This window comes from Polistes canadensis, unplaced genomic scaffold, assembly GCF_001313835.1.
Source record: "Polistes canadensis isolate GaletaPanama2010 unplaced genomic scaffold, ASM131383v1 scaffold_58, whole genome shotgun sequence".
Lineage (NCBI taxonomy): Eukaryota > Metazoa > Arthropoda > Insecta > Hymenoptera > Vespidae > Polistes > Polistes canadensis.
In genome coordinates, this window is record NW_014569605.1 from 260792 (window position 1) to 279475 (window position 18684).

The following is an 18684-nucleotide window of genomic DNA, read 5'->3' on the forward strand; positions in this document are numbered from 1 at the left end:
CCTTCTGTAGGCAAATTTCATCTCTTAAGAATTGCTTTCAGCTCCTCTCTATCTTAAACTCTTTCGGTTAACGATTTATATTTCTCTTATGATAATTGGTTCATTTTAACACTTTTCACTGTACAACATTTTAATATCGAGTTTCGAGCATCCGTATCTGTTTCAATCTCGGCTGGGCCCCCAAAATATGGAGGATGTTTTTTGAACCCTCCATGACTACAGACTAGCGAAACTCGAATCACTTACTGTTATGGTTAATGATGATTTTATTAATAAAAATATCATAATGATACAACTCTTTTCTCTTTACTCTTTAATCTCAGATCGGTCTACTCAAGATCCACATTCTCTGTTCTCTCTGCTGGTCCACTCAAGACTCAAAACTGCCGTAATCTTATTTACACCCTTAATATAATACACGCTTTAAAAAACAAATACATATCGCCATTAGTAAATTATAAATACCTACCTCTAGATTCTTCTACATTTTTCTCGGCTGCGATCGATGTTACTGCATACATAATACGCAATACCCTAACACTGAAACCTTCTATACTGTTCTTTCAATTGTCGATCATCTGATCTCTACGCACACACATACACACATAACTAATTAAGCTAAAATCTTTCATCCTACATTAATTTGCTTTGGTTTTGAAATAAAAGTAGTATTAAAATCACTGGAGTTTGAATATTAGAGTCATCGTTACTCCGTGGGTCTCCAAAAGTAGCAACCTACACGCGGTAACAACACGATATTATTTTCGGTATAATGTACTATAATATTATCATATTTTATATGCTTTGCATTCCATCACAAATATCGAGCCAATAGCTACTTAAATAAGCTTTAACCAGAAACAAGAAATATAAATTTGTACAATTAACAAATACTTTTAAAGTAATCTATCTTCAGATTTACTATTATATATAAGTATGCATTATAATTATTTTACGCAAAATAAGCGTCAAATCATTCGAAAAAATCTTGTTTCTTTTTATCGCATATTTTTATATTAATTACTATATGTTATTAATAATATTAATTATTGTCTGTAAATTTGTCATCGATCAAAATTATATCGACCTTGCATTTTATTTAACGCATAGATGAGAGATGGAAAAGTGCAAGCCTACAAACATTAAATACTCTAGCCTACACTAACGTGAGTGTATATGGCCCCTCTACAAGCTTATACACAGATACTATAGGCGCATGGTAGGACGCTACTCTCCTGTTGCGCTTTTAGTTCATTTTTTACCCATACATGTCGCTGAAGTCACCTCTTCGGGTGAAAGGTAGTGGTGAATAGCCTAAACGTTAGTTTTTAAAGATCGTAGTAAAAAACAACGAGATCAATATATACTATCAAGATTTGTATTTAATTTATTTTAAGTCGCATCAAACTCTGCATACTGCAATCGAATATGTATATATATATATATCTGAATTATTCTTGGTTTATATTCGGTATTGGAAAAATTGATTTTTTTTTCGTTAATTTTCTTCCTCGTTTTGGTAAAAACGGTATAAAATAATAATTAGATTAATAGAGAATTTCCTTGAAAAAATATCGAAAATAATAAGAAATGTTTAAAGTCGTAGAAACGTTTCACTATTCTCTCTGCTCTTGATCGTTTTCCGATGGTTCATGATGTATCACGTGATCGAGACAACAAACCAATCGTGTTACCAGAATAGTCACGTGATTAGGAAAATCGAAATGGTGGACGTATCGGGACGAAGAATCCCGAGAAGAGACGAAGGGCGATAAACTGGGCAAAGGTTTGTAGTGTGCTGGCATTATCTAGAATCGAGAGAACAAAAACACCGCGATAAATTCGATGTCGTCAATTGTTAAGATCATTGATAAGATTCAATGATAGAAAATAGGAAGTAAAGCAACGAAAGATCTTGCTCGTCGAGTGTCAATTTGCCCGTATTGTAAGTGCTTCTGAAAAGATTGCATCGCGAATGTGTGCGCGCGCGTGTAATGAGTGAGAGAAGAGGGGGGAGAAAAGAAGAGAAAGAGAGAGAAAGCATAGTTGTGTGCACGCAGCGATCGTGGGTGTTCGTCTCGTCTCACTCTCTTACAATTAGAAGGTGCTGGTTTTTCGAAGGGTGTTCGTTAAAGAAGAATATTTTGGCGGCGTGCGAGTGCAGAAAGAGGAAAAAAAGAGCAGGAGTCTTTTCTGAACGTATCGAGATACGGTGACGGTTTAGTGGCAGTGCGGGAAAGGAAGGGAGCTAGGAGGCCGCGATTAGCATGTACTTACCAGTGTACACCAGACTCTTCTCTCGTGCACTAAAAGGATGTGTCATCGTTAATAGCTTAAAATTGACAAAGGAGGTAAATTTATGAAAAAATTTGTGCATTTTTCTTTAATGTTTTTATTGCATGATCCTTAAGACACGTTTTCTTTCTCTTTCTCTCTGTCTTTTTCTCTTCTCTTTCTTTCATTATCTCTTTCTCTGTCTATCTGTCTGTCCGTCTGCTTGCCTTCTCTCTCTCTCTCTTTTTCTCTTTGTTTTTCTCCTTTTCTCTTTTTGTCTCTCTGTCTCTGTCTGATCTCTCGCGAACGTTAATTGTGGTAGAAGTTGGTATTGCTATTTCTATTACTATTGCCGACGGTGGTGGTGGTGTCCGGTGATCGGTCTACCTTCGAGCGAGAAATTCCTTCAGCCGCTTTAAGCCCAGTTTACTCTGTTGACGTTTGCGATCGCGTATCGGCGCTCGATTGGTAGCACGATCCGTGACCCGCCAATAGACGGGACGGGAAGTTTTTCCTTGCGAATGTCAAGCCGTCGACACGGATGCAGGACCGATCTCGGCAATAGCTCCTCGCTTAACAGTTCAAGTGTTGTCCTTTTTCGCGAGAAATCTTTCTTTTTCTAATATCTTGGAAGTGAATGCGTGCTAAAACGTAGAGATGGCGAAAAAAAGAGAACGAGAGAAAGGTTACGTATGTAGGATCATACACAATCTAGCCTGATGTTCGCTCGAATATTGTTTCCAAGTGTTGTTCTCCTTATTGTGTGCTGCACCACTTTTCAACGATTACTGTACGCGTGGATATGTAATGTAGATCGAAAAAGGTCGTCGATAGGTGTGGGGTTATCTTTTTCTTTCCGAGACACAAAATCAGTCCATCGTTATCGTCTTCGTATTTATACACAAGCCAGTTAACGCAACAAAAGAATGTAATTTATATCGTTTACTTGTTTTAAGGTTATACTTTTGGTTCAAGTAATTTTTCTTTTATATCATACGTCAAGCCTCTATCTCTTGCTGTCATTTCGTTCTCGCTATGGTATCCTCGCTTCATTTTTTTCCAGACGTTCCTATAAATAAGATATTGTAGAATAACTTATAATACTGTTTCAGTGTTTCATTACAAGTAATAAATCCTTCTTTCGTGACCTAAATCATTCTGCGCAAATTGAAATACTTTGTAAATGGTTATGCATGCATTTGATTATTTTGTCATTTGTAACAAAGACATTTCATATTCTATTTATTGGCTTTTTTCAGATAAAGTATTTTTCTCATTAAGGAAACTTTCTACAAGAAATGTTATCCATGAAAAAAGGTCTCTGTCTCAATAAACATGTTAAAATACTCGAGATGGATATGCCAATATATTGAGACCTATATACTTTTGTCCTAGCAAGTAGATTACTCTACTGCCTGCCAACAATAGCACGCCCACGCAATTTGCAACTGTACAACAAATTTCATGATAATAATTTGATGACTGTTAAGAAAATTCTATAGGCATTCGATGTTAATCACGTGACATTAAGATTAAAAGTAGTCATACAAATAAAAATACTCCTATTCTTTGAGAACAAGATCAATAATAAAGACCTACAATTTGACTGAATTTAGAAACTAAAGGAGGAAATTATAATTTTAGTGAATCTATTTTATTACATTAAAATATAGAACAAAATTATAATACTCCATTCTTTCCTACTGATCAAGTCGTTGAATAATAGAATGATACTTGATATTAATCAGAAAGCAACTACCGATATACCTAAACAGTTTATATTACTATTTAGAGGAAGAAAAAAGGCTTATGATATTTTGTTTAGTTAAACGATTGTTTCTACATAATTTCGATGCTGTAATTAAATGAAGTATTTTACTTAAATATAGTCTGGTTAATTCCAGCTAGCACATAGTTATGCAATGAAACTAAATTATATGACCGTTTGAGATACAGTACAGTTAATGCGTGTACATAGACTGTTGATAATAAAGAACAAACTGAGAGTATAGTAGCTAATATTTTTAAACAGAATGTGTAAAAGTTATTTTAAATCATTGCATAAGTGGGTGTACATAACAACAAAGAAGAATGAAGGAGTAATGATATGCTTGAAGTATCCTATGGATGGCAGAGGACGTATTTGCTAACCCTAATAACAAGAAGGTAATATAGTCAATTTTATTTTAATATATATTCGTTATATAGAAATCAATATTATTTGAAATATTCTTTCATCGATAATATTTCCAGGGTTATAAATATGGATATGTTTAGTTCTGGAGTGGTACAAGTATTCGTGGGCGAATGGAGCCCCGAATATGAAGCGCTGTCTATTAAAGCTACAAAACAGACTTCTTCAGCAGAAATAGTTGAATGTATTATTGAAAGACTGGGTTTGGTAGATGTTTCCAATGGTTACGAGTTAGCAGAAGTGGTAGGAAATTCTGTCGGGCAGGAATGTAAAGAAAGAAGACTTGGTCCTTCTGAATGCCCTGTAGCGCTTATGTTACTTTGGCCAAAAAGTGTTGCTCAGCAAGAATATTACAGGTAATCTAATATTGTTTTAATAAATTACAAGTTATTTGCAAATGTACATATTGCAAATATAAATAATATGTATGTGCTTATCTATGCTCGTATCTCTTTAGGTTTTACTTGAGGAAAAAGCAAACGGATTATTTATGGTGTGACAGCAGATTTCCTATGGATCCACAATTATTAAAGGATTATTTCAATAGATTTCTATATCAACCACGAGATAAAGAATATCCAGATTTATGCCAGCTTCCCGATCTTAATGAGCAGACGCTTTTGGACAATCTTCGTGCTAGATTCTTAGCTGGAAATATATATACCTATGTTGGCAGCATATTGATTGCTTTAAATCCATTTAAATTTTATCCCATTTATAATCCAAAATACGTGAAACTTTATCAAAACAGACGATTGGGGCCCGATATACCTCCGCATATATTTGCGATAGCTGATGCGGCTTATCATTGCATGTTAAAAGAAAAAAGGAATCAGTGTATTGTGATCAGTGGTGAAAGTGGTTCGGGTAAAACAGAGTCAACAAACTTTTTACTACATCATCTAACTGCCTTAAGTCAAAAAGGTTCTCATGGTAGCGGTGTTGAACAAACAATACTTAGTGCTGGTCCTGTACTCGAAGCATTTGGTAATGCAAAGACTGCACATAATAACAATAGTAGCCGTTTTGGAAAATTCATACAAGTGAATTATAAAGAAAATGGAATGGTACATGGGTAAGTACCTCTTTGCTATGAAATATATTCAATTAAAATGCATAACAATAATGGTTATTTAAACAACAGGGCAGTAGTTCAGAAATATCTGTTGGAAAAGTCAAGGATAGTTTCTCAAGGAAGAAATGAAAGGAACTATCACGTTTTTTACTATTTATTAGCTGGTGCAAATGAACAGGAAAAACAGCTCTTACATTTAGAATGTTGTGAACGTTATAATTATTTAAACAAAAGTGGCTGTTATGGTCTTGAAAACATCGATGAAAGGCATGAATTTTCGAGATTGAAGCAATCTATGGAGATGGTGGGATTCACACCTGAAAAGCAAAAACGACTTTTTGCAGTTTTATCAGCTGTTCTTTTACTCGGTAATTATTAAAATATCGTTAGTTGTTTTTAAAAAATATAACTATCAATATTGTATTTCCTAGGTAATGTGGAATTTCAACCAAGAAAATCTTACCATCATCATGACGAGGCAGTAGGAGTTAAGAATCCCGAAGTCGTCGCATTAATATCCGAATTGCTTAGGGTGAAACAAGAAACTCTTTTGGCTGCATTAACTGCTAAACGCGCACGTGCTTCTGGTGAAACATTGGTCATTAATTATAGACTTCCAGAAGCAATAGCGGCAAGAGATGCAATGGCCAAGTGTTTGTATGGAGCTTTATTTGATTGGATCGTACTTCAGGTAGAAGAGTTAGGCAAATTAATGTCAAATATTAATATAAACATTATAACTAATTACTATTTACAATCTTAGGTCAATCATGCTTTACTCTCGAAAAAGGATACGTTGAGGGATCATCAAGGCAATAGTATAGGTGTACTTGATATCTTCGGATTCGAAGATTTCAAGACATGCAATAGCTTTGAACAGTTGTGCATCAATTATGCGAACGAACAATTGCAACATTACTTTAATCAACATGTTTTTCAATATGAACAAAGAGAGTACAGGAAGCAAGGAATCAGATGGACAGATATAGGATACAGTGATAATTCTGGTTGTTTAAATCTTATTGAGGGAAAACCAAATGGACTTCTTTGCCTTTTAGATGATCAATGCAAGTTAGCACCTTGTTTTTCTTTTTTGTCTCTCTCTTTAAAACAATAATATTATAAGCAAAAATATCACCTTGTCAATGTATGTTTTTTTAGCTTCCCAGGTGCAACGAATGAGACACTGTTACAAAAATTTAATACAGTGCACAAAGAAAATCCATTCTATGAAGCACCACAGAGACGTGAAGCAGCCTTTGTCGTACGTCATTACGCAGGAGCTGTTAAATACCAAGCTTCTAATATGAGAGAGAAGAATTTGGATTTGATGAGACCAGATGGAGTGGTTGGTGTGCTCAAAAACTCATCCCTTGCTTTTGTCCGAGAGCTCGTCGGTGCCGATCCGGTCGCTGTATTTAGGTGGGCTATTCTCAGAGCTTTTTTTCGAGCTCATTTTGCATTTCAGGAAGCAGGACGTGCACACAGACATGGCAGAGGTAATTATACTTCATATTAAGATTTTATATAATAAACATTTGTAAATACTTTTGATTTGGATTATAAAATATGTTCTATTTTGTTTCAGCCGATGGCAATAAGACATCTGCACAAAACAGATATAGGACACCAAACGAGAATTTAATAAGGTATGTATTAATTTGTATTTATTAATTTCATGCTATACCTGTTCTTACGAAGGGTGATTCTTTCAAAAATCTGTCAAATGCTTTTATATTTATTGATTTTTTATTAATAATTATAATGAACAAATACCAACGTCGTTACGCTTGACTATAAATATGTTTGATCTGCATATTGTGTCACCCTACGGTGTATAAATTTGCATCTAGCTAAAAAGGTTTTTATGTGTTCATATCTAATTGGAACGTTGAGTATATTTATATTGGTCACATTGTCTTTTGTCCCTGTAGCCATCTTGTGACGTTATCGGCCGTCAATCTAACTATTAACCGAATTGCGTAAGTGGTATTTGATCCACTGTATGTGTCATTTTACAATATGTTAAGTATTATTTAGTCTAAGATTTGTTATGGATTTACAACATTGAATTGAATATTATCAAGTGCCAAACATTACACTAATATCTCTCTCTTACAAAAAATGTATTCATAAATCTCTTTTGATACGCGACAATCACAAGTGGACGTTTAATGCAAAACACAATTGCAGATTTTGAGAACATTTTTGTTTATTTTATATTTCAAAGGATTATTCTTAAGGATTATAGAATTATAATTGTAAATCCATACAGCTGTACACCACTTTAATTCTGTATGTCTCTACAGATATTTAGATTTTTATGTTCGCACTTCTGTATTAGATGTTATTAGAGAGCAACCTGATGACTTTTTCCACATGAAAATATTTTATCACTCTGGAGTGCATTATTCTTTCTGCTGTACTCTTTTAAGCATGATCGCGAGCGACAATTTGATAATAATTTTTACTTCATATAATTCATTATTACAATGTCATGCGCGATTAATCATTTCGATATTTTCTTCTTCATTAATATAGTTTATTCACTAATTAAACCTTAAGGTCATTAACTCTCCGTTACAAGTATGAATAATAAATATTGCAATTTAATAAACTCGTTATTTATGATAGTATCTTACATAAGAAAAATAAATAACGATAAATATGAAATCACATGATCGCGTCGAGAAATCAACTAAGCATGAAAGGATTTTTCAGTTCTCACAAACATACTCGTCCACCCAGCTATCAGAAGCAACGAAATGTCTGTTTACCATCGACCACTCCCACTGTCACATTATCCTGCGTACAAATTGAAAACGACAGTGTAAACAACAATCGATTATCGTGGCCGCAGTTTAGAAACATTAATCAGACTCAACACCCATCGAATATAACAACAACGAAGAATTACATAATAAGGGGCAGGGAAGACCAGCCTCATAGTAATAATAAATTCAGACGAGATACTCATACACCACTTGAGAGGGTGCTTCCGAAAGACGAAGTTAATAACGTTATGGAACGCGCTAATCAAATTGTCATGTATGTAAACGAATTTTGTTGGATCTTGGATAAGAGTTTAATTTAAGCTATATAAAATCACTGGCTCACAGCAAAGGTAGTGCGTGCTCTATAGATTTTATAGGTGAAGGGTTTATTTCGTATCGCGTCTTAGAAAAATATTAATGGTCTTCCCATGCACACAGTACGTACATGGCTTTATACACGTTATAATTTTATTTAATCAATTCATCCCCTATGCACAATCCTTCAGAATGTAAACATATAATTTTACTATCATCTATCATCAAAGAAACTTCTTATATAATATGTAGTTTAATAATTGCAATTTTCAATGCGTTACGGTGGTTGGTGCATGTTATTCGTTTATCAATAATAATAGATCACAGTTTAATAACAATAGATCATAGTTTCATTATTTAAAATACTATTTGACCCATGTGATTTTCCTAATCTATATATTTTTTTTATAGACATACATTTAATGCATATCGAAAAATTCATTGCATTTTTCGTACGATCTACTTTCGTCCCTCTAAAACAACAGTATCAATATATTTTTATTCCTGTTCTTTTACATATCAACAAATATTTTTAACAAAATTGTCATCAAATCTTGATAATAATTAACCATCTATATATTGTTACAATATTTTTCTATGCTTTTTATCTTTAAATTATATTCTGTATATTCTGCCAATTATCTGCTGTCGTATATCTTGCATTTCATATTAATTATATGGGAAAAGAAAACAATTTAAAATAAAGAAATTATAATTGCAATGCACTGTTTGCCAAAGTAGACATTATAATGCTTTTTCCTTGTCCTGTTTTTTATTGTCGTGTAAATATAATATTCCATAAAAGTGCACATGCTTTACCTAATGAAAGAAAAGAAAATAATTAGTTTAGAATAAATAATGAAGTAAACAAAAAACAGGAAAAGGAATAGAGACGAGCGCTTTTCCAAAATATTTATCACCGCTTCTCAATTAAAAATGTTTACAGGAAAAATAAATCGTTTCGTCCAAGGGAACGAGGTAAAAAGGGGCTAAAAAATCTTCAAACTGTGAAAACTCTGGCTGGAAGAACGCAAAGTTACGGAAGTGGTCCTGGAAAAGCGAGAAAACAACCCATGACTGTATCGGCACAATTTCAACAAAGTTTACACAGCCTTATGGATACCTTAAATCAAGCAAATCCTTTTTTCATTAGATGCATAAAAAGCAATGCCAATAAAGTTCCAAATGAATTTGACGAAGAAACCGTACAGCGGCAGCTAAGATATACTGGAATGTTAGAGACCGTTCGAATTAGACAGGCAGGCTTTAACGTCAGATTAACATACGACGAATTTATTCAGCTGTATCGAATGTTATTACCTAAAGGGCTTTTAAGTTCGCAATCGGATGTACGTGATTTTTTGTTAACATTGAATCTGAACAGAGACAATTATCAGCTTGGAACAACAAAGGTATTTCTTCGAGAATCCGAGAAGATAAAGCTGGATATAGAATTGCATCAACAAATCATTACAAGTATCACGACGATACAAAACTGGTTTCGTGCTTGCTTAGAAAGAAGAAGGTTTTTAAGGTTAAAGAATGCGGTAGTGCAAATTCAGTCATTTTGGAGAATGGCAAGTGCCCAACGATTCGTACAAGCGCTACGTGCAAGAACGGAAGCTGCTATTCATATTCAAGCTGCATGGAAAGGATACAAACAACGTACTTGGTTTAAGAAATTAACATCCTGCATAACAATCTTTCAAGCTTACGTCAGGGGTAATAATGCTAGGAAAGCTTTCATGGAACTTAAAAGGCGAAGGAAGTATATGAAAAAAATCGATGAAACGACAGAAAATCGGGATGTCGAGGAACATATGCTTCAAAAACTCACCTACACGCTTGCTAATACCGATGCAGAAGAGTAAGTATTTATTAACATATATTTGGAAAATTTGTCTACTTTCTGATGCGTTTCACGTATTTCATATTATCCATCATAGATCATTGTCCACCTGTGAAGAACGTTCTTTGCCAGAATACACTGTGTCACCTCGAAAATTGGAAGCTCAGAAACGTGTCACGCCGATTAAGTAAGTTATAATCGAATAAGTATCCTTGTGTATTTATATATTTCTTTTTTTTTATTTCAATACCTTGATCTTACAGGCAAGAAAACTTATGTAGAGAAACAATCGGTGATACAAGTAAGATACCTTACTCTAAACGAAAAATTATACAGAATAAAAGGATATTGCACGAATCGAATGTCACATCGAAGAATTCAGAAACGTTTTATTCCGAAGAAATTGGTGAACGTAAGAGCAGCATCGAAAGTCTCACTAGCTTAAAAAGTTATGAATCTCAAGGTAGCGTTAATAGCTCCGAATCGCAAGAGAATTCGAGTTGCAAGCCTATTCCCAGTACGAGAACGAAACGTGGCGAACATGCGGTCGTTATTGTTGCGAATACGAATTTAATGACCTCCAACAGATTGTCTTCGATAAGTAAAAGAACCGATAGCTCGTCAACTGGTTGTAGCGATGGCGAAACAGATGGAGATACGCCGAATGCCGTACAAAGTGCTCCACCCATTTTCAATGTCACTCCGTCATTTACAAATCCTAGAGATACCAAATACCATCCCAACGCAAATTTAAATCGCAGTCCAAATTCGGATATTTGGCGAAGAAGAGCTGAGTATCCATCTATCAATTATAACGATTACATTATGTCAGTGCCTCAGAAAGCAACCGTGACTCGATCTCCGAACGTTTCTCAGTATAAAAACATTACTGATAATGTCTTAGAACACTCCCGTTTGGACCAACCAAATGAAGCCGCAAATTACAACGTCAAATTGGACTCCAATGAACGTTTCGTTCGGATGGAAAGTTCACGCGATTCGCGTTTATCGAATGATCGTTTAGAAAATCTACCGATTTCACCATCTAGACGAGAGCAGAACTATGGCTTATGTAAAGACGTCAAAGAGATCAATTACTTAAGAAGGCAAAATTCCGAAGGCGACACTGCTTCTAAAACGGAATCCACGAACGACGAAAAAATGACAAAAAACGTTCTCGCCAGAAGAGTAGATCCTAAAGATAAAAATTCTAGGCCGAAGGACAAATTTGAGCCAGATGTACCGGTAAGAAGTGCTAGACGAAATCGGCCATCGAGGGAAGTCCAATGCAGGTCCATGGGCGAGAGCGTCTCAGATGTGAATCCCGGAGAGACTAGGAATTTATTCCTAGGTACTATTAAGGAGGCGGACATGAAACGTATGGAAAATATCAATGTATGGACGAGGAAGGAGAGTCCTAGCGAAGTCACCTCTAGATCCGTCACCGATTGGCCAGTAAATAAAAATGAAGCGGTTTACAAGGGTCAACAGCCAGGAAAGCGGACAAGATCCAACGCTATAACAAGTTTGGAACTTCGAAGAAGAAATTCCGATCCAGCTACGAAAATCTCTGTGTTAAATGACGATAAACCTGGGGTGGACACTAGTCCTAACGAACTGAAACTCGCTCCTGGTATGAATCTGTTGGAATGGAAAGGTAACAATCTTTTTACCTTAGCTGGTCATCGTTTCAGAAAAGTAGCACGTTTCGCCAAAGACGATGTTTGCGTTTGTTGTCATGAAAAAATGGATGCTTTTGTTACTCAAGGATATAAGTGCGTCGATTGCAAACAATTGTATCACGTGAAATGCATTCAGAATGGAGGAGTACTCAAAATGCCATGTCTTTTAACAAATACACCAAATAGACGGAAAAACAGAAAGCCTCCGCGTACTCCGTACACCGACACCAGCAAACAAACAGTGACTTCGAAATTCAATCTTACCGGGACCTCCGCTTTTTCCGATAGTACGGATAAGATCATATCTGATGCCAAAGAATTGGCGTTTATGCAGGACTTCATTACTAAAAAAATATATATAATGGAGGCCCAAGAGGAAGGCAGTAAACCCAGCGAAGTGGATCGCGTTTTTAAGCAGGCGTTACGTAAATTTAAAGACGAGCTGGTGATTACTTACAGCGTTGCTATTCAACAGGGCGTGGAAGGAAACATCAAGTACACCGATTTAATAGCGAATTTTCTTCACGTTATGCAGACTGTCTGTAAACAAGAAAATACCAGCGAAGATTTTCCCGTGACAATGGGCGTTAATGCCTTTAGAGGATTTATGAACGAATTCATGACGTTGGTTAAGACCGAAGCGCCGGAAAAGCAAAGTAAGAGCAAACGAAAAAAGGAAAAGAAGCGGAAACAAGAAGAGCCTATACGACATGGTAATCATATGTTCCAATTAACCATCATTAATATTCCCACCGCTTGCGAAGTTTGTACTTCGTTTTTTATGTGGCCGATCGAACGAGGACTTGTTTGCCAAAGTAAGTACGTCTTGATCGTTTGTTCCCCTTGGAGATTACTTTTTCTCTGTTATATTTATCTTTTTTCTTTTCCTATTTAAACAGATTGCAAGTTGACTTGTCACAAAAAGTGTTACACAAAAGCAGCGGCTGATTGTGGAAAGGAGGCGTCTATGCTAGAAGCGAATTCGCGTAGAGTTTTTGGTGTTCCGTTGTACAAATTGGACTGTGGCGACGGCAAAGTACCTCTCGTAGTTGATCGACTGATCACAACTATAGAGATGCATGGATTGTACACCGAAGGTATATACAGAAAGAGCGGAGTAAGTTCGAAAGTACGAGAGCTCAAAGTGAAAATGGACGAGGGTGATTTAGAGAAGGTAGACTTTGAGAATTATCAGGTACACGTTCTCGCAGCCGTTTTGAAGAGCTTCTTCCGAGATATGCCTGAGCCCCTGTTGACTTTCGAATATTACGACGATTTCCTTCACGCCGCAAATTTGACGGATCCTCACGATAGAATCAGCACGCTTTTTGCGATTCTAAAGAAACTGCCGAAGCCAAATTTTGATCTGATGGAACGATTGATCGTACATCTTGCAAGGGTGGCATTGCACGAAGTAGACAATCGAATGTCATCGTCTGCCCTGGCGATCGTTTTCGCGCCGTGTATATTGAGGACGAATCGAACTTTGCCGGCTCAAGATTCGCTTCAAGACGTTGGTAGGCAGACTCGCTGCGTGGAAACGATCGTGCAGGAGAAATTGCGAGTGGTCAGAGCAACTTTGGCCGACATAAATACTTTGGAATCTGCTTGCCACACGGCGACCCATCGATTGTCCAACTTAAGATCCTCAAAGATATTTAGTCCGGAAGAATTGAACGTAGCGACATCGAATATCGCGGTAAGAACCGGTGCTGCCGATAGGGAAAGAGATCGGGGAGATGAAGAGGAAGCTTTGCTCGTCGATCACATACAAGAGATTCAAAAGGAGAAAGCTCTGTTGACGTCCACGTTACCGAGCTTGACCCGTGCTTCTTCGGACGACGATCTTCTTCTCTCTGCTACAGACTTGGACGACGGATCTCTCGACGATTTGCTTCCACCTTCTGCCGGTATATTTCTCTTGTCTTTATCTTAAAAATTTGTTATTACGCGTCTTTCTCCATGCATGAGATATTGATTTTATTTTCCATTTCTCGTAGACGGTCTGGTACGAAAGAAACCCATTCAGAGGCAAAGTTCTGCAGACAACACTTTTCCCACTATCATAAGCGTCGACGAAGACATGGTGATGGTATGACCGTCATCCACAGGCAACATGTCCGTGAAACTTGGACGATAAAAAAGTGTAGCAGCACGATAAGCTTCGCGTGGTTTCGGTCGCTCGGCAGTTGCTCGACAGCCGCCAATTCTGGTCTCATCCAAATAACGCCAAGTTATTTTATTCGCTAGTTAAAACGACTTTTAAGTAGGTCTAGTAATTTGTCAACCCTTTAGGATCTCAAGCTGGTGATTTGGATCGTCGCTTACTTCCTTCGTTCCGTGGTAAAACGTAGATCGTCTCGACGTAACGATATGAAAAATATCGCGACGTCAATCTAATATCGCTATAGAAGCTACTCTTTTCCTAGGATACATTCCTTTTTACCGAAGACTGTCAACATTAGATCGCGACTTTTTGCGAGAGTTCATCTTCCAACACAGAAATCATTTATTTTTCTTCATTTTTTTTTTCGTACATCGATATAAGAAACGCATCGATAGTAGTAGAAGGTTATTCTATTTTCTATCTTTCACAAACATTCGAAAACGTTCAAATTGTATACCTTGATAAGGTAACGTTCCACTCAATAAGAATGAAAAGAGAGACCCCCCTCTCCTGATTATTGTCCCAACCACGAATCTGTTAGATTTTCTTTGACAATCGGAGAGATTAAAATAAAATCGGTGACATGACTGAAAACCGATTGATAACAGCACGACGACATTAGGCTGGGTTTCGTGATCGAACGGCAAAGAGAAAAACGAGGACCGCGCTGGTCGTTTTTTTCCTCGAAGAAGAATCCTTGTTATTTCGGTGGTATCTTCGAGTCGGTTGAGAAAAGCGAGTTATCAAATTGCTAGATCTAAGCGGAAAAACTTTGTAGCAGAAAAAGTACGAAAGAACGTGGAAAACCAAAATATAACTTGTACATATTATATCATACAACTATATCTCATATTAGTCTGTTACTATTGTTAAAGATACGAGAGACGTTACCAAGGTTATATTTCTACTGTCGATATTTCATCGTAGCTGGTAAAACGTCGATATATGAATAATATATCGGGCTTGCCGATTTTTTAATTCGTTGCAATTATTTTTTTCTTTATTTTACCTTTTCTTTTTTTAACTTACGTTCTTTTCCATGCGACGATTTCATACGCAGACGCAATACATCTTTGTACCGCGCATCGAATTTACTTTACGTATGAGAACTTATGTATATACATATATATGTACATATATACATACATATATATATATATATATAAATTAGAAAAATTTCGTACGGGCAAAACTGAAAGTGAGTAGGCTTTTTTTACTCGACATTTATATAGCATGTCATTTTATTTTCGTTTTTATCGTCTAGTTTCTTCGTTAGCCCAAGCGCGTTTTTTATTCATTTTTTCGCTTCATTTTGCTCATATTCCGTTTTAATCGCATTCGGAGTCTAGGTCCTATTCTTCTTACGCTCTCGTACGTTCTTTGTGCCAGTTTGTCAAAGTTTCTTGCTAATTAAAAAGATCGAGGAAACGTTAGAAAAGACTCATGATAAATTTAACATCCAGATTTCATATTTTTTTCTCGAACTCTAACAACGATCATCTCAATTCTATTTTAGCGCACGCCAAATCTCTTCATTGATGATAAATTATATCTGTTTTCGAACTTAATTATTCTTTACATTTATCAGAAATAAACATTCCTATTTTAGATCTCTAATCTATCGAATTGGCGCACGAAAACTATACGTTCCTCGATCTTTTCTCGTGTCTTCCAACGTTTGCACATTCACATTAGGACGTTTTTTTATGTTTCGATTAATGGCAAAGGTCAAATATCAAATAAGGTATAACATTAATTTCGCCTAATTCGGTCGGCTCGATTAATGACTAATGCGTATGCGGTTTTTATCCCAGTAACAAAAAATTAGGTGGAAGATTAGGAAAAGATGCCGTTTTCGTTCTTTCATAGTTTTCTTTTCTTTCGACTCATTAAGATATTATTTGTATTATTTTCATTTTTTTTTTCTTTTTTTTCTATTTTTTTTTTTTTTTTTTTTTTTTTAAATAACTGGTTACCGAACCGAGAGTTTTTTATCTGCCTGTTCGTTTTATTCTTCTTCCTTTCACCTTTTTCTATTTTCTATTTTCTTTTCTTTTTCTTTCCTTTTCATTCTTTTTTAATGCGCGCTTCTAATCATTTACTTGTCGCGCACGATGAGTTTTAGAAATATGAAAGAGAGGAGGAGATATGGTCGAGTTATCGCGATGTAATGTTAAAGATTATTGATTATAGTTGTGTTTTAACGTTCTACGTTGTGTTTTATTCTACAAGCCATGACATTGTGCTACGGCACTGAGCAAAATACGATTCGTTATGTTTCGAGCGAAACTGAAGTCATAATTCGTTGCAATTGTAGTGGATCTCGATTTCGTTGAAGAAATATAATATAAAAACCGTATCTTATGCGAGTAGTTGCAGTGTTATCGTTGATTTTTCAATGTACATAGTTATTGTATCTCTTGAAAAGAATTTACATGAAACATACATACATATATATACATATATGTATATATATATATACACACATACATACACACGCAACACATGCATCATAGAAAAATCTTTATCGTTTTATCATACATTTATAACAAAAGTTAAACATTTACAAATTGTTTTGTTTTATTTCAGTTAGTCTTCCCATTGCATATCGAAGAATCGAGTTGTTATATTTAAAGTTTCGCAAACGCCTATAGTGATCGCAACGATATCCATCCATCCATCCTCTCTCGAGATCTATATAGAAATTTATTAATTTTATAAGATCTTAATCAGTTAGATTTATTCATTGTCGAGCTGATGTTTAGTCCTATTTTATTGACGATAAAAAAAAGAGAAAAGAAGAAATATAAATTAATTGGTAAGAGATATAAATATCGGTACGTGTATACATACGCTTCTATCGCGCAAAGTGGTTTTACACGATCGCTGAGTATCCGTGTGTTTTGATAATCTTCGGATAGAGAAAACTTGAAATGAGAGTCGAATGGACGATGATAGAAGTTCGATAGTAAAATTTTTTTGATATCCCGACTATCAGAGGCAAAGAAATATCATCGAGCCTATATACACGTTTATTGTCTTTGATTTTCTTCATTTTCTTTTTTTTTTTTTGTTTCTTTTTACAGTGATATTTTTCAATAGTAGACACACAACAAAGAAGCTATTAAAGAAAACAAGTAATACTATTTGGTTGAATTTTTATATACATAGTTTGAATAATAAAAGAAACAAATCAATAATACACTCACGGCTCTACTTATCGTGCGCCAACAAAAGTCGGGGTTTTGATCATCACTCTACATTATATGTAAACAATATGGAGGACTTTTATGACAATATCGTCCGATGTATCGAGAATGAAGATCGTTTAACATGAAAAATCCTTTCTTCGAAGCGTATCCGTTGACAACGCGTAACATCGGGCCACGATTCGCGTTTGTTATCGGAAACATTAAATTACGAGACGACGGTGCGGCAGCCTGCGTTGTCCTTATCGTCACAACCTTCGATGAGAATCAAAATTGCAGCAAGCATCGTTATCGAATGAATAAAAAACTATGTAATGCTCTACGTGGCCGAATTTTCGAAATACGCTTATTACAAATATAGGAAATGATATGATGTTTGCTGCTGCCGCTCCCGAATCTCTGTCTCTTTCTTTTTCTTTTTCTCTTTCTTTCTTTCTTTCTCTCTCTTTCTCTCTCTCTCTCTCTCTCTTTCTCTCTATCTATCTATCTATCTTTCTATCTATCTTTCTATCTATCTGTCTCTCGCTCTTTTTCGCTCTTTCTCTTTTTCTCGAATGAACAATAAAATAATAAAAAGTGCTTCAATGATTTTGACTCATCGTGAAAAATGTTGATTTTCGTACTTTAGTGATCGTCGAAGATGAGAAATCGTGTCATCTTTGAGGAAGAGGATGAAGTGATTAAGGCCACTATAGATTCCTGAAGAAAATAGAAAAAGAAAAGAAAGATCGATCGTGATAGGACGAACGAGTGAATTTTAGCAGAATTTATGAATAATATTAAAACATCGCGATTATTAATGCTCTTCCCGTTCGTGTCTTGGCATAAATATAAGCACTGATCATGGACAGATTGTTCCCGATCGTCGCGATCGAACTCGATAACTTTTTGATTATCGGTATAAAGATCGTAGGATAGAAGAGTTGATGATTAGAACAAACCTGTATACGTACAAAAAAGGAATTTCGTCCAAGAATATTGTCGTCGTTTATCCTCGATTGAAGGAAGGAATGTTTGACTGTATTATAGTTTCCAAGCTCGTCGCGATACTCGGGAACATTGTGTACAAAATTATATTTATATATACATATATGAATATATAAGTATATAAATATATATGCATGTATATATATATATATATATAT

General features: G+C 35.5%; 1 protein-coding gene and 1 long non-coding RNA gene across 3 annotated transcripts in view; one reads left to right on the plus strand and one right to left on the minus strand.

Annotated features, from left to right (window-relative positions):
- Window positions 1–1801: 1801 nt before the first annotated feature.
- On the plus strand, window positions 1802–17450 carry LOC106785867 (unconventional myosin-IXb-like). 2 transcript variants are annotated; one of them, XM_014746666.1, is made up of 16 exons: window positions 1802–2351; window positions 3534–4440; window positions 4528–4824; window positions 4926–5543; window positions 5613–5911; window positions 5975–6234; window positions 6307–6614; window positions 6705–7042; window positions 7132–7192; window positions 7478–7525; window positions 8265–8591; window positions 9579–10499; window positions 10579–10668; window positions 10745–12978; window positions 13063–14073; window positions 14164–17450. In XM_014746666.1, exons 2-16 carry the CDS (start codon window positions 4382–4384, stop codon window positions 14259–14261), a joined length of 6969 nt encoding a protein of 2322 aa, XP_014602152.1. In that variant the 5' UTR covers window positions 1802–2351; window positions 3534–4381; the 3' UTR covers window positions 14262–17450. The 2 variants fall into 2 exon arrangements, with proteins under 2 accessions (XP_014602152.1, XP_014602153.1); XM_014746667.1 differs by lacking the exons at window positions 7478–7525; window positions 8265–8591.
- LOC106785868 overlaps window positions 5682–18684 on the minus strand; it is a 35042-nt gene continuing 22039 nt past the window's right edge. Inside the window, exons 2-3 of the long non-coding RNA XR_001381572.1 lie at window positions 6007–6127; window positions 5682–5860 (exon numbers count right to left, since the gene is read on the minus strand). This is a non-coding gene — a long non-coding RNA (uncharacterized LOC106785868). The remainder of the gene's footprint in view (window positions 5861–6006; window positions 6128–18684) is intronic.

What these genes read in the sequence shown, in the direction of transcription:
- LOC106785867 (XM_014746666.1), top strand. Translation starts at nt 4,382, where the DNA reads ATGCTTGAAGTATCCTATGGATGGCAGAGGACGTATTTGCTAACCCTA. An exon ending in GAAAATGGAATGGTACATGG is followed by an intron (nt 5,544 to 5,612) that starts GTAAGTACCTCT and finishes TTTAAACAACAG; the next exon opens with GGCAGTAGTTCAGAAATATC. An exon ending in ATCAGCTGTTCTTTTACTCG is followed by an intron (nt 5,912 to 5,974) that starts GTAATTATTAAA and finishes TGTATTTCCTAG; the next exon opens with GTAATGTGGAATTTCAACCA.